At 35.6% G+C, this 26,649-nt stretch overlaps 1 protein-coding gene across 4 annotated transcripts; it reads right to left on the reverse strand.

The window, feature by feature from the left end:
* Positions 1-26,649, reverse strand: LOC127790055 (alpha-L-arabinofuranosidase 1-like). Of its 4 annotated transcripts, none has more exons than XM_052319317.1 (18): positions 26,510-26,649; positions 25,539-25,742; positions 24,952-25,006; positions 21,891-22,102; positions 20,878-20,999; positions 20,620-20,767; positions 18,214-18,283; positions 17,386-17,531; positions 17,263-17,308; positions 17,097-17,149; positions 16,367-16,511; positions 14,930-15,048; positions 14,728-14,799; positions 14,501-14,604; positions 4,757-4,813; positions 4,466-4,664; positions 2,429-2,575; positions 1-295 (listed from the first exon to the last, which is right to left on the reverse strand). In XM_052319317.1, the coding sequence occupies exons 2-18, from the start codon at positions 25,704-25,706 to the stop codon at positions 146-148; spliced, it is 2,013 nt and encodes a 670-aa protein (XP_052175277.1). In that variant the 5' UTR covers positions 25,707-25,742; positions 26,510-26,649; the 3' UTR covers positions 1-145. The 4 variants fall into 4 exon arrangements, with proteins under 4 accessions (XP_052175277.1, XP_052175275.1, XP_052175276.1 ...); XM_052319315.1 differs by lacking the exon at positions 26,510-26,649 and adding an exon at positions 26,324-26,503; XM_052319316.1 differs by lacking the exon at positions 26,510-26,649 and adding an exon at positions 26,158-26,288.

Genomic DNA, 26,649 nt, shown 5'->3' on the forward strand with positions numbered 1-26,649 from the left:
TAAGAAAAATAAGATTTGCTGCTTCATGACAATAGTAAAATTTCAGAGAACGTTATTACATAGCTTTAACAACTTAGAAACGAGGGCAAAGGCGCCAAAGCATTCTAGCAGTCGCTACAATTGACTCCTCGTATCACTCAAATTCTCAATCTGAAGATTTCCCAACATAATTATTTCCTGGAAGACGGATTTTGTTTGATTTTATAAACAAATTGAAAGAAGTGAAAGAATTTGGAGGAAGAACGACTTCCATGTTTTCAGCAGCCTCTTCGAAATTACTTTGGATAGGAGCTACCTGCAAAGGATCAGAAAAGAGAAGGCTTAAACAGGCGAATGATTAACCCAATATGCTTTCTCAATCATTGTTTCTGTATGCAGGTGCTACTAGATCACTCATTTAGTCCCTGGAAAAGAGAAGGCTTAAGCAGGCGAATGATTTACCCAATATGCTTTCTCAATCACTGTTTCTGTATGCAGGTGCTACTAGATCACTCATTTAGTCCCTGAAATTTAGCACTTGCGACAACTCTGCTTACTCATTTTAAATTTTCAACAGTTATTCATCTAGAGGTCAAGAGCTCAAAATTTTGCTATTCATCTGCTAGGTGATATATTATGTTGAGTAACATGGCAGCCTACTAGCCACCTCCATAGAATTTCCAATTTTTCATGGTTCCTTAAGCTCTTTAATTAAACCATGGTTCTGATTCCAATAAAAAGACATGTCAGTTGCCTGTTCTCAGTATTAGCACAAAATAACACAAGGGTGAATGCCATTGATTATAAAAGAGATGGAGCTAGGTAATCCAAGTGAATGTGAGTATCAGCTTCGGCCCTAGAGAAAATCATATTGAATTCTATGTGAACTTCTTAGATTAGGTGGGTGTATCACCAAGGAAAGTACTTGTGAAACTAGACCAACTATTGCAGACAAGTGCGATTCATCCTATACCAACAACATACTAAGCCTTTATCCGACTATGTGACCCAGGACTTGGCTACTTATAACTTTCCATTCATTTCTATCTATGGTCTTATCTTCTATAAGGTCTATATAATTAATATCAAATCTAAGTGTATCCAACCAAGTGAGATCAATCCTATGAAACAAAAATATATACATGGACTATGGATGGTAATCAGCATTTTATGGCACATATATCCACTCTTTGATGAATTAGCAAATACCAAATGGCATGGAAAATATCAAAATTAGTTAAAACTATAGAAATGAATGGCTGGTGGGATGCTAGAAAGGTAAGGGAGAATGTTGCTTCTAGGATCCCACTAGCCATTCATTAGAGAACACCGTGAATATTAGAGAAGACCAGTGAAATGCATAAGCACTCAGATTAATTTATGGTCAGCACATAACCAAATGAGAGACAAGTGAATCATGATTACATGGTCAATTATATTTTACTGTATGGAACTTAACAAGGTTAATAAGCATCTCAAATTAGTGACACTAAAAATGAAAATACTAATTGCAATATGTAACAGGACAAGAAATGGAAGAAAATAATGTGTTAGAAATGAATATGCACATAGAAATAGTAGTAGTGCCAATTAAAGATGAAACAGATGTCTCTGATGTTACCCCATAGTAATTTGCAATTTATTGCCTTTATTTTCATAGTTCACATTTGCCTTTTGGTTAAGCAAATGATCTAGAACAGGTTCTGAAAAGGGTAAGGGTGGACACAAGAAGTAAATTAGGGCAAAGAGGAAGATATGGAGTCTTCTTGCGATCAGTTGAATTTCATCAACCATAGATGGTTCTGGTTTGTGGCTGTGTGAGAAACATATTAGGATCCATTTAGACAGGTTGTCATTTATCATTCCTACAACTTCGAACTTTTTATCTTTGAGGTAAGAATGAGTTTCTAAGGTTAAAAGATGTCTTGCTACTTGAGCTCTTTTTTCCTCTGCATTCCCCAATAGGAAATCTAAGCATCATGGTTCCTTTACCTCTTTCTCTTATAAGTTTTTAAAGAAACAAGCAACAGTTGATGATCCGTATTTTCTCAAATCACAAGAACGTAGCACAAGGCTTTGCGGACTTGAATTGGTTATTGCTGTCTATATTCCAGCCCTGCATCAGTGAAGTCAACAAGATCTTACTAGTAGGTAAACTATCATAAGGGCAATAGTCTTAGATGGCCTACTCACTTTCACTTTGGCCATAAAAGGAAATAAAAGTGCACCAGTTTAATCACTACATAGTGAAGGGCTTCAGTATACTTGTATCATTGATGTTCTACAGATATCCAGTATCCTGAAATGGAGCATCAGGATAACAGGCCCAAGCCAAATGTAAACAAAACATGTCTAAGAGAGAGAAAAAACAGAAAACTTCCTTCACATAGAAAAGGTTCTGCTTTCCAATTTTTGTACAATTATTATTAAATTAAGATGACTCGGGTACCTTATTTGGCACTTTGAAAGAATTCTCATCCATCCGATTGCTTGACGTGAGTATAGTCTTAGTTGAGCCATATGATTGGAGCGAGTTCTTTTCCAATCCATCAATAGAGATCTTCAGAATCACAGTATTACCCCCAAAGTTCACTACCTGGAAGACAAATATTTGGCCAAGATAAATATAGAGGCCTGTAAATGAAAGATTGGACCAAAATTGTTCACTTTAACTAATAACAAATGAAGGCAGGCATACTGTTTTCTCATTTGTAGATACAAGAGGGATGTTAACAATGCAAAAACTCAGAATCAAGTAATTGAACTCATAAAATTGTTCTTGACTATGTTACTTAAACAAAAGTACAGAGAACAAGCACCTACACGAAAACTCATGAGACGTGCAGTCACATGAGATTAGTCAACATGTCAATCCGTCAATGCGAATAAAGCCCATGAACCCTCAATGCTCCTGTTCCTTTTCACACTTAATATTGGGTACCCTTACACATTTTTCTATGCTCCCCCCCTCCCCCCCCCCCCCCCCCCCCCCCCCTCCACAAAAAAAAAAATTCTTGTATGATGTTTGTTTTCATAAACATAATGCATGCAATGCACATGTGCCAAATCTTTGAAGGTAACCAACATTACAAGTTAATGCAGTAAAACTATTACCCCATCACAAGTAGTGTACACATTAAATGCAATAAATGAAATCTGCAAGGCAAGCAATATAAAGGAAGAAACCATAGGCACAGCATTAACATACTAAAAGGACAGAATGAGAATTGAGTCAGACATCAAATAGCTAGAAAGGCATTTTGCAAAAAAAAAACTTATTTCCCATCAAGGAACAAACTATATTGCAGCTTCCAAAATAATATTGAATAAGAGATACTGATTCTTACTCTTCTCTTTCTCCATAAAGTCATTTTGGACAACCAGGCACTAGTACAATGATCAGACAATCTGAGGATGGGGTGAAGGAAGAAACAATATGATGGAGAAAAAAGAAGGAATGGTGAAGAAATTAATGTCTCCTTTTCTCCAACTGGGATAGCCCTATCAGGATCATAGAGCCTAGTTGTGATAAAGCCTATTAAGGATAGGGTAGAGCCAATGTTACAGTCTTCCAGGGATAAGATACTTTCTAAAGGCTTCTTTCCTGATAGAGCAAGTAACTAGTTCAGAGGCAAAATTTCCCTCTTCTAATCAAACTGGTGTATAAGTAACAAAGCTTTGTTCACTTTCGATGTGGTAAGACCTTCATCCTGAGCCCCCAAATCATAAAAGGGCAAAACCTGAAAGTCAATTCTACCTGGATGTGCTAGTCCTACTCAGAGTAGGTGAAATAATTTATTTGCTCTTATGCCAGAGTGCTTAATGAATCTTGTATTCCATCCTCCTTGATTAGGATTGTTAAGAAGGCATTGAACCATAACACAGTCTAAGCACTCAGTCTGTCAGACAAGAATTCAGATGCCAGGTTGTCCATATCTGTCACTCATGTCCCTTTTACATGTTGACATGTGGAAATCTATTCATTCGAGTGAAAGAGACACATCATTAGCTAAGCTGACATGTAAGGCATATGCTGTGCATGTTGTACAGGTGTATTTGGCGTATCTATACATTCTGATAAAAGAGATGCAACATACAGGAATTTGTTATCAAATACTTTTATCTTGAGAAAAATACCACCGGGAAGAATGAAATTTACAGACAAATTAGATTTCAGGCACAAAAAATTTGTGGCATTTCTGGCAATTGGAGTAGAATAGTTGTGGATCGGGGGATAAATTCATCTATCATTTCTTGATAGGCATCCTAATAGGTATTCAAAATTTTTAAGACCATGAAAATATGCCCCCAAAAAAAAAAAGAAAAAAAATCTAGAAGAATCATATACCAGCAGACTTCTAGCAATATTTTTCATAAAGATTCACTTTACGAGTTAGACCGACAAATCTAGATCAGCTGGTAATGTGTACTTTTCAGTCATTATAGAACACTAGAGGTTAAGAGGTTTGATATAAGAAAGTTAAACCTTTATTTTTAAGTAGTTCTTCTGATCCTCTGGGTTTTCCCATGCAATTGCAGAAGCAATTAGAGAACTTGAAGAATTGGCTTGTAAAGTTGAATTAAGCAGAACAGCACCACTGGACTCCTTGAAAAAATGTTGCATCCAGTAACTGGGAGTTCCATACTGCTGGAAGGAGTCGAAAACAATTGCATCTGGGTTCCACCTTAAGTAGAAATATCACCGTATCAGGAAAATGATTAAATAGAACATCTACGAGTAGATAAGAAACAAGTTCTAGAGAGAAGAAACACTAACTGTCTGTCGTTGGCATTCACAAATAGGGGTGCATAGCTTGCCATTTCAACAAGATCACTGCAGAGAGGACAAAATTCAAATCCTCAATAATCAAAGCACTATATATTTACAAGCAAGACAAGAGAGCATGCAAAAAAAGAAAACATGTTATATATATATGTCTACATACATTATGTGCGCCCGGGGGGGGGGGGGGAAGAGAACTGTGTCACAAAAACAAGGTCAAGAATTACTGACTAACAACTAGGCCACTCTCAGTTTAAACAAGCAGAGTAATTTTCTTACGGATGAAATGAAAGGAAGAGTGGAAGTTATAAGATTTCAAGATAACTTCAGATCAATCATCTTCATTGACCAAAACATCTGAGCCACATAGTTGACCCAGTCTTTTAGCTTGTCTAGATGTTAATATGAAGTCTTATCAATGATTTGAAATTTTGAAGGTCACTATTAAATTGGAATTGGATAGCTAAGGTTATCTATCATTTTAACTTCTAGAAATAAGAATTAAAAATTTTACCAACAAATGTTTTTCAAAATATTTTATAATTCCAATTTTTCAATATCTTTACACTGCATCATATAAGTTAAAAGCCAGTGATAGGATATTGAACAATATGACTTATGATGACACAGATAAACTTATGGAAAAATACAATTGAATTTCTTCTTAAACTTTCTTTATTTTCCTTACAATTGAATTCTAGATAGAATAAACTTTTTCTCCACAAGCATTTTGAATTTTTTTTTCTCTAAACAAAAACTTAAATAATGAATAGATTTCTTGCAAATACACAATATTTTCTAAAACTAATGGCAAGGAGAAAAAAGGGTCATAGCATTTCCCTCCTGGTTGCATCCATAGTAGAAGCCTTTTTTCTCGTTAATTAGACAACAAAATTGGTTGAATACTGTTGGGGGACAGCTACTTCTTTCCTATTGGTTCTTCTTACCTATATGTTCCTATTTGTTCTTCTTTCCTAATTTAGTGCACACTGATATTATGCAAGATCAGTGTGATTGATTTCCTTAGGTGCTCTTTCCTTATTTGCTTGATTGCTTTGTTCAATTGTATATTCTTTTCCTTTTGTATATGTTTCCTAATGTAATCTAGATATCATCTAATTAGGAAAATTCCTAATTAGACTTAGGAATGTTGCCTATTATGATAGGCATGTATGTGTATATATCGGCTGTTGCTTCAACCTTAATGAATAAGATTGGAGATTATTTTTTTCATCCTTTTGACATGGTATCAGAGCTAGGTTCGATCTCCTAGGGTTTGAAACCAAAACCCGTGCCCTAACCTATCTTCTACTGATCCAATCTCCTTCATTCAAATTGAGTCATGTCTGAAACCCTAGAGTCTAGAAGTTCTAGCGAGGCTTTTGCTACAAATGGTACCAATGGAGGGACTATATCCAATGGCGAGTCGCAGAATGTTCAAACTGTCTACCGGTTAAATGGGAAGAATTATCTCAAGTGGTCACAGTTAATCAAGACTTTTTTGAAAGGTAAGGGGAAGATCAGCCACTTGCTTGGAATGGGACCAGAAAAAGGAGACCCTTCATACGCTTCTTGGGACAATGAAGACTCCCTTGTGATGTTCTGGCTCTAGAATTCAATGATTCCAGAGATCAATGACACAGTTATGTTCCTTTCCACAGCCAAGAAAATATAGGATGCTGTGAAGATGACATATTCTAAGGTAAATGATACTGCTCAAATCCATAAAATTAGGACTAAGGTAGTAGCCACTAAACAAGGTACCCGATCTATAACCGAGTATGCAAGTATTTTGCAAACCTTGTGGCAAGAATTAGATCACTATCAGTGTATCCAAATGAAGTGTAGTGAGGATACTACTATCCAAAAGAAATTTGTAGAAAATGAGAGGGCATATGATTTCCTTGCAGGTCTCAATGTAGAATATGATGTTGTTAGGGTTCAAATACTTGGCAAATCTGAGTTATCATTAAATGAAGCCATTTCAATAGTCCGAGTAGAAGAAGGTAGAAGAGGAGTGATGCTAGAACCAAACTCTATGGAAAGTTCAGCACTGCTGACTTTGAAGGGGCTTGGGAAGGAGAGAGGGGTTTAAGAAGAAATGAGGCCCTTAGATCCAATGAAACCATCTACCGGAGACAACTTATGGTGCTCCTTTTACAAGAAGCCCAGACACACAGTGGACAAGTGCTGGAAGCTTCATGGCAAACCAGCTAGAGGATGACAACCTGGAGGACAGTCTAAAGGCCAAGTTTTTACAGCCAGTAGCCATCAGAGTGAGGAAGAGAAAGCCTCTGAATAGCCTAATTCTATGGGGCTAAATCAAGAGGAAATTGAAAAATTAAGAAAGTTGTTGGGATCTCTTGAAAAAATCCCAGGAACAGGTAGTTCAAATTTGGCTTTCACAGGTATTACTTTCAACTCATCTAACTTTCATGCTTCAGATTTATTTCTTAGGAAAACTTAGATTCTTGATTCTGGTGCTACGCATCACATGACACCCTTACCAACTAATTTTTTGTCCTACAAGCCCTGTCTTAGTACCAGAAAAATTGTTCTTGCTGATGGATCTTTAACAACAGTGGTTGGACAAGGGGATATATTGATCAATCCCTACCTAATCTTGAGAGATGTCTTACATGTTCCTAAGTTGTTCGCCAATTTAATTTCCATCCAAAAACTAACCAAGGATACTAATTGCCGGGTTGTCTTCTACCCCTTGTTTTGTGAGTTTCAGGTAAAGGACTTGAGGAAGATGATTGGGCGTGCTAGGGTTGAGGATGGTCTCTATCATCTTGAAGACTATAGTGGACAACTTGGAAAAGGGAAGTTATCTCCTACATCTTTTTTAGTTAAACCTAATAAAGACCTAATTTGGCTTCATCATCTCTAGTTAGGGCATCCTTCTTTTAGAATACTTCAGTTTATGTTTCCCTCTTTGTTCAAGGGGTTTGATGTTAGAAATTTGAGATGTGATGTATGTGAACTTGCTAAACATAAAAGGGCTTCATTCCCTCTTATTAATAAAAGAAGTTCCCTTCCTTTTGACCTTGTTCACTATGATATATGGGGCCCATCTCCCATCCCTAACCTGTTCAGGGCTAGATGGTTTGTGTTATTTGTGGATAATTGTACAAGAGTAGTTTGGCTTTATCTTCTAAAAGCTGAATTTGAAATATGTTCCATTTTCCCCAATTTTTGCAACATGATTAAAACTCAATTTGGGGCTGAAATTAAGAGGGTTAGAACTGATAATGCCAAAGAATTCTTAAGTCATAGCCTTTCTCATTTCTTTCTTCAAAAGGGAATAATTCATGAATGTTTGTGTGTGTATACTCCTCAGCAAAATGGGGTTATTAAGAGGAAAAATGGGCATATTCTTGCTGTCACAAGGGCATTGCTATTCCACAATAATGTTCCTAAACAATATTGGGGAAAAGCAGCCTTAACAGCAACCTATCTAATTAATAGGCTGCCATCTAGAAATCTTGAATCAAATAGCCCAATTCAGCTTCTTCCTAAAGTTTTTCCAGATTTCATGACTTCTAATGGTCTTTGTCCTAGAGTGTTTGAATGTGTGAGTTTTGTTCACAATCACTCACCTACTCGAGGAAAGTTAGATCCTAGAGCCCTTAAGTGCATTTTTGTTGGATATTCATCTACTCAAAAAGGCTAAAAATGTTTCCATCCTCCATCTAAACGTTTTTTTATCTCAACGGATGTAAGTTTTATGGAAGAAAAATCCTATTTTGGAGAGTCTTATCCTCAGGGGGAGACTAGTTTCTTAGAAGAGGAAAATAGGGATTTGTCTCTTCCTCTTTTTCCCTCTTCCTCGAATCATTCTCCTGCTTCCCCTCGGGATATTTCGCACAAGTCACTAGAAAAGACACATGAAGAACAACATCAGTCTCCTCCTTGTCCATTAAAGGTTTATTCAAGAAGAAAGACTCCAAATACTCAACCTACACATGTTGAATCACTGGAACCTAGTTTTGAATCCTAGAATTCTAATGATGAACCAACTCAACAAGTGCAGCCTTCTAATGTAGCCATGACAGATTCTAACTCAGGTATTAACTCTCAATCTAAAACTAAGTTTAATGACCTAGATATCCCTATTGCCTTTAGAAAAGGAACCTAGAATTGTACCAAGCATCCTCTCCATTTATTTATGACCTATTCTCATTTATCTCCTAAACATAAAGCATTCTTAACCAGACTGGATGCCATACCTATTCGTAATAGTATGTCTGAAGCTTTAAGTCGTGAGAATTAGAAGGATGCCATGAAAGTGGAGATGGTAGCTCTTGAGAAAAATCAGACCTAGGAGTTGGTGGATTTGCCAAACGGAAAGCGGTCGGTAGAATGCAAATGGGTATTCATAATCAAGTACAAATCTGATAGGTCTTTAGATAGGTACAAAACTAGGTTGGTGGCTAAGAGGTATATCCAAACCAATGGGGTGGACTACTTAAAAACTTTTGCCCCTGTGGCAAAAATGAATACTGTCAAGGTATTATTGTCCTTAGCAACTCACTATAACTGGTCATTACATCAATTTGATGTAAAAAATGCCTTCCTACATGGGGCGTTAGAGGAAGAGATATATATGGAGGTTCCCCCGGGATTTGGGCTGCAAAATAGAAGGGAAAAATGTTGTATGCAGATTGAAAAAGGCCCTTTATGGGCTAAAGTAGTCACCTAGGGTCTGGTATGGGAGATTTACCAAAGTCATACTCGGGTTAGGCTTCAAACAAAGTCAAGGTACACCTTGTTTATCCATCACTCGGTTACAAGTATGATAATAGTGCTTCTTGTGTATGTTGATGACATTATTGTAACCAGAAACAACCTAGAAGGGATGGATCGGTTAAGAGTGTGTTCGGAAAAGGAGTTTGAAATCAAGGAGTTGGGAAAATTAAAGTACTTCTTAGGTATAGAAGTAGCAAGATCTAAGGAGGGGATCTTTATTTCTCAGCACATATGTACTTGACTTATTGAAAGAAATCGGCTTACTTGGAGGAATTGAACAAAACCATAGGATTGGGGTTGATCTTGACACAGGTACAGTTGACAAGGGCTCTTATCAAAGGCTGGTTGGGAGGCTTATATATTTGTCACATATTAGGCCGGACATTGCCTATGTTGTAAGTGTGGCCAGTCAATTCATGCATAATCCTAGGGAGAGTCATCTAAAGGCAGTACAAAGGATCCTTCACTATCTAAAGGACACACCAGGTAAAGGAATTTTGTTTAAGAAGCAGAAAATCTTAGGATGCGTTCTCTTTGCTTTTTAATTTTTAATTTTGAGTTTTGAATTCATTTTCTGTTTTTTGTTTGGGTAGTTTATTTTTAGAAAATTGAAAATGCATTTTCTTTGTCATTTTAAAAAACTATTTCTCAAAACAGAAAACTAGAAAACACGTTTTCTTTGAAATTTTGAAAATAATTTTTTAATGACATTTTATTAAATAAATTTAATTATCCAAAAAATTAAAACTATTTAATTTTGAATAAATAAATAAATTAAATTGAAAAAAAATAGCAAGTGCGATCATAATGTGATTATAAATAAGAAGCATTAAAATAAAAATTAAAGACGTGAACTAATATTACATAATGTGATTATAAATGAAAAGATTGCATCATTAGAAAATGCATTTATTTTAGAATTTTCAGAAAAATTATTTTATAATATTTTATTTAATGAATTTAATTATTAAATGATAAAATTAACTCTTTTTAATAAAATTTTACTATTAAAATAAATTAATAAATTACTGATATCTGAGTAATAATTTATATTAAATATTATTATACATAATATGTGTAATATATTTAATAATATACTATATGTTATTCCATATTTTTAATTATAATATAAATATACTATATTTTTTAAATTTTAAATAAATATATTTTTTTATTTTTAAAATTTAAGAATAAAATTTTTTTTCTTCCTTCTTTTCTTTTTTAGAGGCAAAACATGGAAAATAAATTGTGTTTTTCATATTTTGGATTTAGAGATTGTTTTGATTGAAAACAACCAAAACAACATTTTGTTGTTTTGAGTTTCCTTTATAAAAAAGTTTCTTGTTTTTGAAAATGATAAAGTAAACACATTTTCATTATTTTAGAAAATTGAAAACTAAAAATGACCTGAAAACAACAAAGAGAACGCAGCCTTAACTTTGGAAGCTTACACTTATGCAAACTATACTAGGTCTCTTGTGGATAGAAGATCCACTTTCGGTTATAGCACATTCTTAAGGGGGAATCTTATCACTTGGAGAAGTAAAAAACAAAATGTGGTTGCAAGATCAAGCACTAAGGCTGAGTTTAGAGCTATGGCTCTAAGTGTTTGTGAGTTATTGTGGTTAAAAATTGTGTTGAACGATCTGCAGGTTAAATGGACAGCTCCTATGCGGCTTTATTGTGACAATAAGCCCGCCATCAGCATAGCCCATAACCCGGGTCAACATGACCAGACTAAACATCTGGAAGTAGACCGACATTTCATCAAAGAAAAGCTTGAAAGTGGTATAATATGTACTCCTTTTGTCCCTACAGGAGAACAGTTGGCCGACATTTTGACCAAAGGATTATCAAGCCAAGTGTTTCACAAACTTTTGAGCAAGCTGGTGTTGGAAATGTATGCCCTAAAGACACGTTTTGTTTAATTTATGGTAATGATGTTTCTTTTATTCAGTTTATGGCACATATATTATTTGCATTTAATTGTTGGAAAGGTGTCCATGCTATTAAGTAAGTGATTCATGTGATGGGTCGTTCTTCACAGATAGGCATGAATCATGGGTACTTAATAAGCAAGAAAATATAACTCTTGATCTTTTGATAGAACTGGGCATTCTATCATGATAAGATCATTGTGCAATAGATCCTAATGGAGGATGGCTTGCCTTAGCCAGTAAATAGTCCGTTTACTCTAATTGTACAAGCGCATTTGGAATGCGTAGAGTGGACCTGTGATAGAAGCTAATGACAAAGTACTAATTATCATGGAGCTAGTCTATCACTGCTACTACGTGGACGAGTACTCTAATACTTGAGTATTAGTTGGTGGTCTAGTGAACCTAGAGCTATATTCTTAGATTCATTGCAGGTGAGGTCTATCAAAGATCAATATCCTTTTGAGTTGGGAGTATGGTTTCTAATTAGCTAAGACAGACTAATACAAGATAGTTTCTGTGATTCACCCCCTTGTGATTGTCCAAGAATAATCGAATAATCCAGGGCCCTGGGAACGTGACTTATGAGTGTGTGCTTCTGGGTAGCTCCCAATGATAAGCAAGTACATTCGAGTAGTCACGGATTATTGGACTAGTGATCTAAGGATGGTAGAAGTCATTTAGAAAGGTGTTAGTACAATATTCCTTTCTAAATGATGGGTGTTACGCAGAGGGGTATTTTCGTCATTACACTAGTAGGTCAAAGACATGGCATATGCAAAATTATTCGTGGGGTCAGTGTTACCATATGGTGATAGTTGGAACACTTAGAATGACAAAATATAGCTACTAGGTAGCAGGGATATTTTGGTCATTTTAGTAGCCGTGAATAATTTGTCTTTTGGTCCCCGGGGTAGCTCGATGTAACTCATGTATTTTTAATACATTTGGCTTGTTGGATGAATTACATTAAGAGAGAATTATTTTATTTAGAATGGTCCATTGGGCTAAAATAAAATAATAGTTCATAAGGGTTTTAATTAATTAATTGGGCTAACCCAATTAGGAAATTAATTAAAAGATTTGGCCCATTAGGGTTTGGCCCACTAGGGTTTTAACCCTAGGGTTCTCCCTATATATATCTCTCTTTAGTTGTTTTTTCGTCTAAGTCGTTTTTCATTCTTCTTCACCGAAGAGAGGCCACGAGTTCGAGTCATACTCCGGAAGATCGAAAGGGGGCGTTTGAGTTCTGATGCGACGGAGCCGAAGGCTAGCAGGACAGCCGTCGTCTCCTCCACGCGAAGAAGCTCCCATCGCTCCATTCCGTCCGGTAATCCGCCGTAAAAGTAAGTCTCCTAGACTCTAACCAATACGAGGATCGTTTTTTATTTTAAAACGCTTCCGTTGCATGCTTTTGATCCTCGTTCATGATCCTTCAGCTGGGAATGTATGACATACACTCACCAACTTGAGGGGGAGTGTTGGCGGACAGCTACTTCTTTCCTATTGGTTCTTCTTACCTATATGTTCCTATTTGTTCTTCTTTCCTAATTTAGTGCACACAGATATTATGCAAGATCAATGTGATTGATTTCCTTAGGTGCTCTTTCCTTATTTGCTTGATTGCTTTGTTCAATTGTATATTCTTTTCCTTTTGTATATGTTTCCTAATGTAATCTAGATATCATCTAAATTCCTAATTAGACTTAGGAATGTTGCCTATTATGATAGGAGTGTATGTGTATATATCGACTGTTGCTTCAGCCTTAATGAATAAGATTGGAGATTATTTTTTTCATCCTTTTGACAAATACTAATCCTGAATACCGAATACTTAAAAACAAAATGCAAAAACATCAATATCTTTGTAACACCACTATCAATATTGTTAAACCAAAGGTCAGGAGTAAAACATGGTGTACAACACAGTCAAATATCTGCTCTTGCAGAACAGACAATCAATAATAGACTGTCTTGTCATCTATGATGTTGTATTGAGTGTATATGAAAATGTCCAATTGGAATATTCACAAGTGATGCAGGATAAAGAGGAAGTAACAGAAGAAGAAATCTGAGAGAAGAGAGACAAGAGAAGAAAAAATAATGGTGGAGGAAGAAAGTAAGAGGGAGGAAATCCAGAGAAGGAACTGAGACAGAAGAAAAGAAATTAGGTGGAATAAAAATCATTTTATTCAAACTCAATCATGTTTTTTGGAATATACCAATCAGCCAAATTTATAGGTAAAAAATCCTTAAGAACTACTTAAAGTCTATCATAAATTTGGTAAGGTTGCTCCTTTATGACTAATCATAGGTTTGGGTTATGAAAGCAGCCTTTATGCAAAACAAGGATAAAGCCACATATAAAGACAATCCTTCCCCGACCCTCACATGGCAGGGAGCTTCATGCATTATTGACACCTTTACATAATCTGGATGCTGGAAAGACAATGTTGGGTGCGGTTTTTAGCAAGATCACTGAAGCAGATGGTGACAATGGATTGAAGGTGGGAAGGTGGGCTCTGATACCAAATTTGATGAAAGACCAAGAAGAAGCAGAAGAAGAGGAAGAAGAAATATGAGAGAGGAGAGACTAAGAAGAAGAAGAAGAAGACATAGGGAAGAAAGGAAAGAGACAGGAAAGAACACAGAGAAAGTACCAGGATAGAAAAGAAAATCAGGGAGAGGAAAAATCAATTTTATTCAAACTTGACTATATTTTCAGATTACACCCATCAGCCATAGGCTAAAAATTCCTAAAACAACTGTAACTTTTCAAAATAATCCCATGTAAGGTTAACCCAATGCTACTTAAAGTGTACCATACAACTTTTAAAATTCAAAAAAAAAAATCACATAAACAAGATAAAAATGAAAGTCCTACTCATTAAAACTAATATGTATCTAATAGGTCCCACTTATCTTGTTTCATGAACAAGTTTTCAGCCAAAGACGAAAAAGAAATTTATGACAGATGTGCACAATTTAAGCTAAAGGGGCACCCATTAATAAATAGCATAGAAATACAAAGTAATTGAAGAGTATAGACCTGTTCCTTTCTATCCCAATCAAGAAACCAGCCTCAGCAATTGCTGCTAAAAGACTTCCTGTACCAGCATCTTTTCCAGTAACAGCGTACTCACTCACAAAAGCCTGAAAATCAATTCAATGCCAAGACTATTCACTAGCATTGTTCGGAACTTCACTTTTCATTTCCCTTTTCAAATATATTTCAGAACAAGTTCAGTTAGAAGTACAATAGCAAGACCAACATACCTTTGGACCACTACGCAATGCATGATCAAATGTGTGAGCCAAAGAAAACATGGAGTTTGCACCAGTGTAAATCTAACCACCAAAATCAAAATATAAGACTAGTACCCTTGCATGTAGCCAAATCAATAAACCAATAATAACTGTTTAACTATAAGAATACAAAACAGAAATTATCGCATATGTGACAAAGTCAAAATCTTACATGATAATCATACATATCCGCTGGATGATCCAGTTGTTTAGCGGAACCATCACAGTTTGAGATTATTTTCATGTCTGGATAGGCATCCTTTATAGCATGATAGAACTTGAGGTAGTTTCCTGACGCACAAGCCATACATTGAGAAAAATCTATCTTCCAAATGTTTACATACTTGCACATTTACTGTTTAAAGTGGAGATTTGATTCTGAGGAATATGGTAATCATTATTAGAGCACAAGGCACAATGCGATTGAAATGGCTACAATAACATCTCATATTCACAAAAACTTGTTACAAATAAGTTATTGCTAAAAAAAATTCCATTAAAGAGGGTTGATTATTGGCACTAAAGTGGCCACTAAAGAGGTTGTTGGAGAAATGAATACAGTAACAAATCATATAAGCTAACACAAATTTTTTTTATTGGCATGAAGAAGATTATATCAAAATTATGCAATTAGGGGCACCAGAATGTGTAGCACATTTAGTTTCTCACTGAATGAAAACCATATCCAGCTAGGAGAAAAATTGAGAAAACAAAAAATCAGGAAATAGAAAAAAAACAAAAATAAACTCCAAACCTGTAAAAATAAAATTCCTGAATAAATTAAAAGAATCTTCTCAAAGTGTCTCCTTCACAATCTGAAGAACTTGTAATATATAGGAACAAGAAGGGGGAGAGAGGATGGAAGAGGAAGAACTAAAGAAGGTAGAGAGGGATAACCAAAGAGAAAAAAGAAAATACTGCCAACAAAGAGAGATTCTGAGAGAAGAAGCTAATCAATCTATGTCTCATTCTGAGAGAAGAAGTTAATCGATCTATGTCTCTGTTTACACGGAGAAAGTCTGGATAACCTCTCAAACTGTTCCATAAAAATGTGTTTAGGCATAAGCCAACTCAGAAACCAAAAGACACATTGACCTACATAACAACAAACACCACCACCAAGCCTTAATCCCACTAAGTGGGATCAGCTACATGGGTTCTAGCTTGCCAATCATCCCTATCCATTACCAATGCGTACTTAATTTCTTGGCAATTTCCATCATTCCCCAGGCTAAGAAAGAATGGGAGTAAAAGCATTGACTATCCTTGAAGAAGCTACAAACTTTGTGCTAAAAGATCTGCACAACCCTTGAGCAGAGTTGGAGGGAGACCAGGCTAGTGGAGGTTCTGTAGGGAAGTGATGGAAGGAAGCCAGGCACAGTTGGCACAAAATAATTGGCCTCAGAGAAGGAGAATTAAGAACAACAGTGGGGGGTGTAAGCGAAACTATCTTCATATATCATCACTTTATGCATGAATTTCTAAAGAATATCTAAGCTGGAAAGATCTTTTATGCTGTTATCTTTCATAATTAGATGGATCACAGATGTGGTTTGGCAACTAAAATTTGTTGGGAGATAATAATGGTAGACTACAAAAAAATGCATACCTCGGTAGTTCTTCTTCGAGCAGTCTTCATTCCCCACAGCAACATATCTTAAGTCAAAAGGTTCTGGGTGTCCCATTGCAGCTCGAATAGAACCCCATTCTGAATCAGGATCACCCCTAGCAAACTCAATACTATCCAGGATTTCCTAAATCAAGAGAATTTGATACCGAAGAATAAAATATGTTATGGAAGAGGTCACTATATCTTTTTTATACCATAATATTAAAAGTTTCTGGATATGATATATATCACATTTCCCTCACCAACAGTTTAGGAAAAAGAATTCATGATTTTAAACATTAAAAAGATTCCAGCTTACTAGCTTAGCCACATGACTAAATATAGCAGGTTGACCATCATCAGTACAGATAGTATTCATTCCCATGCCAACCCAAGTTTAGCAACCAATTTAGATGACTCAAATGGTTTTTACATTGGATTATCAGTAGTTAAAAGAGAATTATCATGAATTAAAGAGCATTAAGCTCGTTTCTAATATAACCCAATGACAAGTAAACTTCTGGTACTACTTTGACAAGGCAGGAATTTTGACATTTCTTTCTGTTAATTGGATGTATTGATTTTCCTGGCCTTAATTAGATAAATGATCACTTAATTTTTTGTAACACTCATGCTCATCAAATTCAAAGGAGTAATTTCTATAACTTCAATGTCAAGTTGGTTACGAATTCAGATCTCATACATTGGAAACAGAAACTGTGATACATACTTGCACAAAAGGTGAAATACTGGAGGTGTCCACTTGATCATTATGACTAATTCCTGTCAAACATTGAAACCAAAATAACAAATAAAATAAATTGAATTAAAAGAAATATTGATTAATAAAAAAACCAAAAGTGGGGGCCAGGACAATAGAAAGCATTTCTAGATACCATTATTGACAACCCATACTGGTGATGCCCCAAGGTCCTCTGCAAGCTGCAGAAGCAAAAAGGTAAAGGACCAAAACAACTTCAAAACCAAGATTTAAAACACACAAAAGCATGAAATGACACCTGAAGAAACTCAAAGTAACCAAGCCCATCATCAGTCCAGTATTTCCAGACATCACCAAAATGTCCAGGCCTTTCTTCCCAGGGCAGAACAGTTTCTTTCCAGCGGAATGCATTCCGTAACCACTCACCTTCAACAAAACACCCACCTAATGCAATATATATTAGGCCATACTTTCTGCATCATTTAGCTTGACATTACAAAGTCGTACGGAAATATAATGAGGCCACATTGAACAGATTCAAAAGATTTAATGAAGCAATAAGTTCAAAGTGTAACATCACTTGCATAAAAGTCAAGACCACAAGTCGGATAAAATCATAAACAATCAAACCTCAATTGTTTTCCAACACAATGCAACTCAATGTTTATGTCACATTCAAGAAATATGCATTAAGAATTCTAAACAAGATATCTGGCTTGTGAATTACAAGGACCCACTATTATGATACCAAAGTGATCAGATGGCTCTCTTTTTTCACAGGAATCAGCAAAGCAAGCCTTTTGAGTTGCACTAATCGCAAGAAAACAGATCATTCTCTGATGCACATCTCAATAAATTTACTTCTAGGAAGGACTGATCTTTGCATAAACTTTTACACAGCCGGATGAAAATTCTGTACAACAATAACATGCTTAGAGTTCAACCTCTGGTATGGAAGATAAGAGGTGCATCTGGGAGTGTTCTCTTTGGTCGATGCATGACCAGTACGGAAATGATGAGAAGAGTTACAAATGTTAAACCATAGAAAGTATTTCCAGAAATTTATATATTTTTAGGTGCTAGTGAAACAACCAAGTTACAGTCTTGAGACAAATAAGACAGGTACCTGGAAATCTGATAAATCGGGGTTTCAAATCTGCAAGCATCTTAAAAAGATCATTTCGGAAGCCATGTCCCTGTGAAGATATAAAAAGAGGAAAAAAAAGAACTATCAAAAGGCCAGTAAAACTCAAGAAAATAGATGTACTACTAGGACTAAAAAGTTACGCTCTTTATTGTGTAAAAGGTCAGATTGCCTGTGACAACTGAATTTCCGTATTATGTAAAAGGTCAGATTCTGACAAGTGCTTAGCTGAAATCTTATGGCTACCTCAAAGCAAATTAAAAAAAAATTAATGTAAAAAGCATTCAACTAGGATAACAACTATGGACCTTTCCACAATTAGTACTCATATGGAAATAACTTCTACTAGAATTGTACTATAATAATTTTTTAATTAAATGAAACTCATCAAAATAGTGAAGTTCGGACTGATATAACTGAAATAAAAGGTGTATCAGTTTAGAGCTAATTCCAGTTGCATGGAAAATGAGTTCAAAGATCAAACAACAAATACTCAAGCAGACAGAGAAGTTGAAGACATAAACATAAAACATCAGAATGGATAGTTTCAGAGGGGAGGTTAAGCCTAATTGGCTTTTCTAGAAAATCTCATAGGCATACCCATACTATGTGCATTTTGTGCAACCGAACTTTCAGTTTGTTTGGGTTCAGCCTTAAACTAAACATACACTAATTAGAGCGAATGTTATTTCAGTACCATAGAATGGATGAAACACTAACAAATTTTACTGGACCTGTATTTGACAATAAACAATGATGAGTTACACATTAGACTCACCAAAAATTTCAAACACACACACACATAAACAGTTCAGAATAAATTATTTGTACAATAATGCCTATATTTTCTAAGTCTTGTTGCAATGATTTGAGTCCAGAATTCAGTATTCTCCTGGTTTACCCTGATTTCATCTGTAGCTTCTGTGCTCTTCCATAATTTCCTGTTCTCATCTCTTTCTTCTCTTACTAGATTGTTACTTCTTTCTCTCTCTTCTCTTCCTGTCTGTTCTCTCTATTCCCCTTGCTGCTTTTTTCTTCTCTCTCTTTAATGTACTTCTCATATTTTTTAGTCTCCTCTCTTTTCTCTCTCCTCTTTACTTGTGCTAAATCACCATGTTCCACTCTAATGAAGTGAGGAAGTCATAAATGGACAGGCCCACCAATTATTTGCATAAATTGGGCCTTGAACACCATTATCAGCATAAAATATTACTCTCAATCATAGTGCAGTATTAAAAATTAAAATTTGAAGCATTAAACTTAATGTAATCCATATGTCAGTATCAGACTTGGAAACAAACAACTGGCACTGCTCCCTATCACAATAATGCAGATGGGGCACTTTTCGCATTCCCCAAGTCCAAGACACTAAAACTATTCCTACCCACTAAAGAAAGTTAAGTGATTGGGAATGGATTTCAGATCTGATAGTGCTGCAAAGGGATTAGGCATCACACTGGTGATTATATTTTTATAAAAGCACCATTGGGAAGTGGTTACTGGTTAGGAATAAGGACTCATGAAATAGCTGGCTCTGAGGTGCTGTCACAGAGTTTTGTGAATCTTGGAATCTAAGAAGACCATGATTTTACCCCTTCCCTTGGATGTCTTTATTTTCATTGCAGTATTCTAGCAGACACCATACTTCTTTTCATTCTTATAGCATTGTAAGCTATATGACATAGAATTATAGAAGCTAGGAGAATATTGTTTTTGTCCTCCCAAAGGAAATATACCTTATTTTCAATCAAAGGATGATAAAGCCCGGAATCAGAAAGGTACATCATATATGATTTGTTTTACTTACTATCATAAGCACTTGGGTTTAATGTTAGTCATACCCATTAACTTTTTTATTTGACATAAAACTTTGTACCAATCAACTATTACTCTGGCTGTTGCAGGCCAATCCATTGCAAGGGGAAATACTAACCAAAAGGAAAAAGTGCATTGTGAGGCACAAGTATGCTATTGGGTTGCAGAAAGGGGTGATTGGAACATTCAACAAAAGCCCCTTGCTAGCAGATGGCTCCTTTTGTTAGACCTCCTTTCATCCCCACATTCAAACCTAAAATATTTCTTGCTAAAAGCCTAGAAAATTATAAGTTAACTGCAGAAATTGCTGTAAGAAGTCCAAACACCATATATATTTTCTAGTAAAAGGGAAAATATTGACTTCTTGTGAGATATATATGAAGCCCCTGAGATGTAACCTGTAACTTAAAAATCTCAGAAGAAAATGATATAGCAATAAACCTACAAGAAAATTAGAATAAAAAGATTAAATATATGAAATTAAAGGCTACTAACATCACACAATTCAAAAACCTACTTTTCCAAAGTATCTGAGCTTCTAGAAACAAGTCAAAGCAAAGAAAAATCACAAACCTTGTATGTGTCCAAAGGCATTACTGACACTTGATCAAACCATATGACTGTTTTTCCGGTCGTTGTCAATTGCAGTCTTGAGTTATGATTAGTTCCTGTTGCTTCTAGAAGAACCTTGGCTTTTGTCCATTTCAAAACATCAGTGGCTCTGGAAGACAATTGTGACTAAATATCCAAAAAGACAACTATAACCATACAAAAGAAAAAAAGAAAAAGAAAAAAAAATCCAAACTTCAAAGTTTCCCAAACGAAGCTCACAGAATGTTAGCAGTAGCCAATGTTTGTAACCCTTTGGTGTCAGTCAATGATACAGATATGTTAACTGGCAGCAATGAACGCATGTGCAAAACTACTTTATAGGCCTTCCCTTGTTCGATATTCTGAAGACATAAAAAGAAGAAGGATCGAAATGGCAACAAATTAGTGAGAACAGTCAAGACAAGATTTAAAAAAAAAAAATGCTGGAGAGCAGAATGTAACCTAAACACTCATTGGATATGTTAATCGTTAACACCAAGTATAACGTAAAACTAACCAGATTTGGACGATTGTCTATAATAGGTCAACTTATTTAGAATAGATAAATTGTCTATAATACTCAACATGCTTCTTTAATGTAGGCTGAAGGCTGCAAGCTGGAGGAATTTGCAGCAACAAAAATGCAATGTAATGGTGCTACAGTTCACAAATGAATAGACTTTCTTTTCAAGACAACAAACTGAAGAATAAGAATTCCCCCTTTAGGAAAAAGAAATATAGTCTTCTAGAGAAAGAGAACTTATTCAGATATCATGTTTGAGGGATAACAGAAAAATTACTTGATGGAATATTGAGGGGAATCCTAGCTGGAAACCATTATGGCTTTGCTGGGTGATCTACTGATTGTTTGTGAAATATGCATCCAAAATTGAACAAGAACTTGTGCATTTTCTAATGTTGACAAGAAACTACGTTAAAACATATTAACACTCAACATCTCATCTAGTATAAACTTACAACCTCCATAAGCTCAACATAAGGCCATGCAATGAGGTTAGTCAAACACATCCACATTCCCTCTCATACCACATGGCAAATGATGCTCAAAAATACCTCATATCCATAAAACGTCATGCACACTATAGCAATTAGTAACTGGACATTTTTTTTTTAAATATATTCTTTTTATGTATGAAAAATACTCCCAATGATGGCTTAACAAGTATCTTTTCTAGACAGAGCATGAGGAGAAAAGTCAGCAGCATTCTTGTACAATACGTGGAACTTCTTACCATGCCCCAAAATCCAGGGTTATGAATACCAACACCTCCAGGTGGGCAGACATTGATGCCTTCACTACCACAAAGTACCTCCATTCTAAGTGCAATTTTGTTTCGATCAAAGCAAGATGACCGGTCAGTTGATACAATAAGAGATGACTCATCTCCAATTATTGACCAAGGGTCAATATTGGAGGGAGTGTTATAGCCTCCAGCTTCAAAACCTGAATTTTTCAACTTTCATCAAAATCCATGAGTTTCTTTATTCCATGAGAACATAACATAAGACAAGTATATCTATCTATTCTATTTATAAATGAACACCAGATTTGGTGTTACCAACCTCTGAAGTCTTTTTTCATTTTTCCAAAATGCCCTTTATATATTTTGCTTGAAAAAAGAAAAGCATAACAACCAAAGAAGCTATTTCCTAACTTGAACCTATGACCTCCATGATCACAATAGAACAAGAGCAACCTTACCGTTACACCAAGGTTCATCATCAATTAAAATTTGATAAAAAGAAACAAAAACTAAACTACAACCACTAAGTGCCACCCTTGAAAGTGAGCCTTCATTTATAACCCTTATGTTTTTCCTTGCACATACATAGCACAAGCCACCCCTCAAGTTCCATCTAATGAAAGTATGCAAAGCCCTATGTTAAGCACAACAAAGTAATGTAACAACAGATGAAGCAATGTTACAGGTCCTTCACATTTGCTAAAAAAAGAGAAGGACAAAAAGAAAGTAAATGAAGGGCCAATGCTACTTGTTTCAAGCAAACCGACAAACAAAGAGATAACACCCACGCATCTAACCAGCTCGCGTGGTTCACCGGTTCCACCGACTAGACCCTTAGAGTGATTCAGTCGATACAGAGGTGCGCTTGAAGTGAATGTAAAACCTGCATCCCAACTTACAATCTGTACTTCACACATTGCAGTTAAGTCTAGTTGGTCTCATCAGTCTACAGTCCAGGTAGTTAGTGTCATATGAAAGTTCTAAGAATTTCTACGATGTAATCTTCAAACTGATCAAATAGGTTTATCATAGGTATGTTCCTGTAGTATTGGTGAAAAAATGGATAGACCATATTTAGGATTGATCAAATAACAAATACATTAATAAGAACATCACTACCAATTGCCTTGTAAAGAACGCGTGATACAGAAGTACAGAGGAATACTTTGTGTGTCCAGAGTGTGATATAGATGAAAGAAGAAGAGAAAAAGAGGAGGAAGAAATTACAGAAGACGTATAGAATGATAAGAAACCAGTGAGAAAGAAGAAAATAAATAGAGAGAAAATAAGGAGCAGGTGAGAGAAGAAGAACAAGAAGAAAAGAGAAGGGGCAAAGAAGAGGAAGTGAGAAGAAGAGGGGATGGGTGGGAGTGAGTTCAAAGCTCTTTCAAAAATTTGAACTTAGGTTTATTCTCAAAACTATAATTTTGTAACATGAATAAGCCATATTTATAGGTTTGATAAAACTCTCAAAATGCCTAGAACTCTTCTAAAACTACTCCTACCTAATATTATACCCCAATACCACCTAAATGTCTTCCATATTATATATTAAGAGTCATAATAAACTAAAATAGAAGAACATGAAGAAAAGAGATGCAGCTGAGAAGAGGAAGGAGAAAAATGAGGGGGATGAAGAGAGACAGTGCAAAGGTCTTCCAAAAATTCCTATTTACTTATGGAAAACTAGAGTAGTTTTCCAAAAAATATCTCTACAGAGATAGAAAATTGGGGACTATATTCAAAATGGTTTTTTTTCCTAAATTGGAGAATAGAAAACAAATTTTCTGTTTTCTAAAATTGTACTAGACTTTAGAAAACGTCTTAAAGATGTTCTCTAAAGAAAACACGCTTTTCTAATTTAAGTCCCATTTTGAATTCTGTCAACAATATTTTTTCCCCTTGTGCTTCTTTTTTTCCTAGCATTTCATTCACACCCACCCATCCACTCACCACACGCTCCTCTCCTCTTCCCCACCACCCTCCGTCACTACAACAGCGAGCACAACTGACCTCTTCTGTTGTCATCTTCATCCCCGCCACTACAACGACGAGCACCACTGGCATCCTCTACCTCGCCACCCTCTTCCTCTCCTCTTGTTGTCCTCATCCCTCGACCAGCACCACCACACCTCCCTCTACAACTGCAACGGCAACAACTCCTCTCTTCTTTAGGCCACCCTCACCATTCTCCTCTCCCCTTGTCATTCAATCTCTACATCTCTTCTTTTGCATGATTTTGAACACATTCTCTCATTTTTTGAAGTCTAAGACTGATTTCATATTTAGTAGAAATGAACACGTTTTTCATTTTTCTCTGCTTTTTGTAGAAATGGAAAAATAGAAACAAAGATGAAAATTGGAGGCAGAAAACAGAAAACATTCTCTATAAGTAAATAGACCCTTAACTTTTATTTATACTCAAAAGTTAAAACCATAATTTTGTGTGTTACATGAACAAGCTATATTTATACATTTGATGAAACTCTTAAAATGCCTGGAACTCATATAAAACTACTCCTACCTAATATTACCAATTAAATTTCAACCATTTAATATATTAAGAGTCACGATAAAACTAAAATATATTAAGATAAAAGTAAATCAAAAAATCATAATCCTTAAAGTTCCTCAACAAATTATAAAGCTCTTAAATAATAGAATGCTGACCTCCATCATAGTGTATCCACATTTTTTATGTCCACAAATACCAAGTCCAAGGAGGAAAAATAAAAGTCCAAGATTGCCCAATATGTCATATGAAAAAAATAAATTCAGAGACGAAATAAAAAATAATAACTTTAGAATATGCAGAGTGAACCAAATCACATGAGCATTGGCAGGTACCCTTACCAGGTGATATTTTAAAAGGTTCTAAAATTTCCACCTGCAGTCTATGACTTAAGTCATAGTCTTTTTTCATGCTCCTTGAGAAGTTGGCAAATGATATTATCAACCAAATAAATACCACAAACGAAAAAGAGATACTCGTTCTTATTTCTTTGTTTCTATTTCCTTAGTAGAACTAGTAACAGGAAATAGAATTGACCTCTATTGCTGACAAGCTCTGCCCACAACCCACCAGCCCCAGCATGGTTGATTTCCTGCAGGAAGGTATTTCAGAGAATTCTCCACTATTAATTATACAAAAATGGAAAAGGACAAAAAACACCGCAAAGTAACTCTACAGAAACACCACAAAGTAACTCTACATTTGACATGAACCTCTATGTAATTGGGTTCATATATTTTCTAAGCCCATACTTGGATGATTAGTCCCAAGTCACAACATCTATGACCTTGTGAGACCTGTAGATTTGTATGTTTTTCATTTAAAAAAATAATACAAAAGTATGACATGGACTTGTAACATGGATAGGGAGCTCGACTCTATCTGATAGCAACACAGGGCAACAGTTTTTAAGGCAAAAAGGTGACTGAGTATCATCTCAATCAGAGATGCATAGGACAAGAGATGGATGGGAAGTACAGACGACAATTGATATAGAAGCAATTTGCATACCAACATTACAAAAAAATAGCATGACCCCTTATTTAGTGAAACGTTAAAAATAAAAGAAATGACAGTCTTTATTTAATGGGAAGATAATGTAACAGAGTGAGTGAAAAAATCACCTCAAAGAATATGCCAAATAGAGTTTCCGGTATCTTCCTCGCTGAAGCTTCAGAAGCATTTACAAACAGCCATGCTGTCTGATTTGCATCAACCCCAGTTGCAGAACATCGATATAGAACAGATAGCACAACATGGAAGGCCAGTACAACTTTAAGGAAAGAACCCATTGCTACCTTCAGCACATCCAAATTATTTCCGCGGCCCTATCAAATGGAGGAAAAAGAAGCTAATTCATTTACAAACAGCATTGACTTCCCCCCAACAATCTAGTGTCATCTACTTCTAGCTCTTTAATGTGATGGCCATTGCAACATTGATTAAAAAAAAAATGGTGTAAATTTATTCATTAACCTTCAACCCAGCTACAGTATAAAAGATCACACTGCAACATCAGCACAGAGAGGGGGAGGGGGAAATGATCTTTGGACAGAAAAAATAGAAAAAGAAAACAAAGAGGGAAAAGGAAGAAATAGAATTGCCCGGAGATGGTAAGAGTTTAATTCGACTAATTGCATTAAACTACTTAGAAACGAACAATTACAGATAGCAAGCAAGAAGTGACACTTCAAAAATTCTGTAATTTGCCAAGGATAAAAGCTATTTGTGCGGGTAACTTACAAGACCTAGTGTGGTTGACTTTCAAGATGAAACTGATAAGATCAATTAAGAAGAGATTGAGAATCAATAGAGAGAACAGAAAGCGCTGAATACGCATTTTGAATCTCCGACAATTGAAGATGCAAATAACAAATTTCCAGCATATGCTAAGTAAATAACACTGAACCTGAAGTGAAGAACCGATAGTCTTCTACGGAGAGAGAGAAGACTGACTGCTAGGATGAGTGGTGTATTGAATTACGTATATAAATATACATATATATAGAGAGAGAGAGAGAGACACACACACACACACTAGGATGCCGATTGACTCTGTTGGTTGCTTGGCGCCGATAAGAAGAAAACGGCGAACCTATCCGCTTTTACTTTGCTTTTACTGAAGCTGCTACAGCGACAACTACGTTGAGGTGTTTGGAAGTTTGGAACCGTTTCTTTTCTTTTCTTTTCTTTTCTTTTCTTTTTGTTTTGTTTTGTTTTTTTTTAAATTCTCTG

Source organism: Diospyros lotus, chromosome 14, assembly GCF_014633365.1.
Source record: "Diospyros lotus cultivar Yz01 chromosome 14, ASM1463336v1, whole genome shotgun sequence".
Taxonomy (NCBI): domain Eukaryota; kingdom Viridiplantae; phylum Streptophyta; class Magnoliopsida; order Ericales; family Ebenaceae; genus Diospyros; species Diospyros lotus.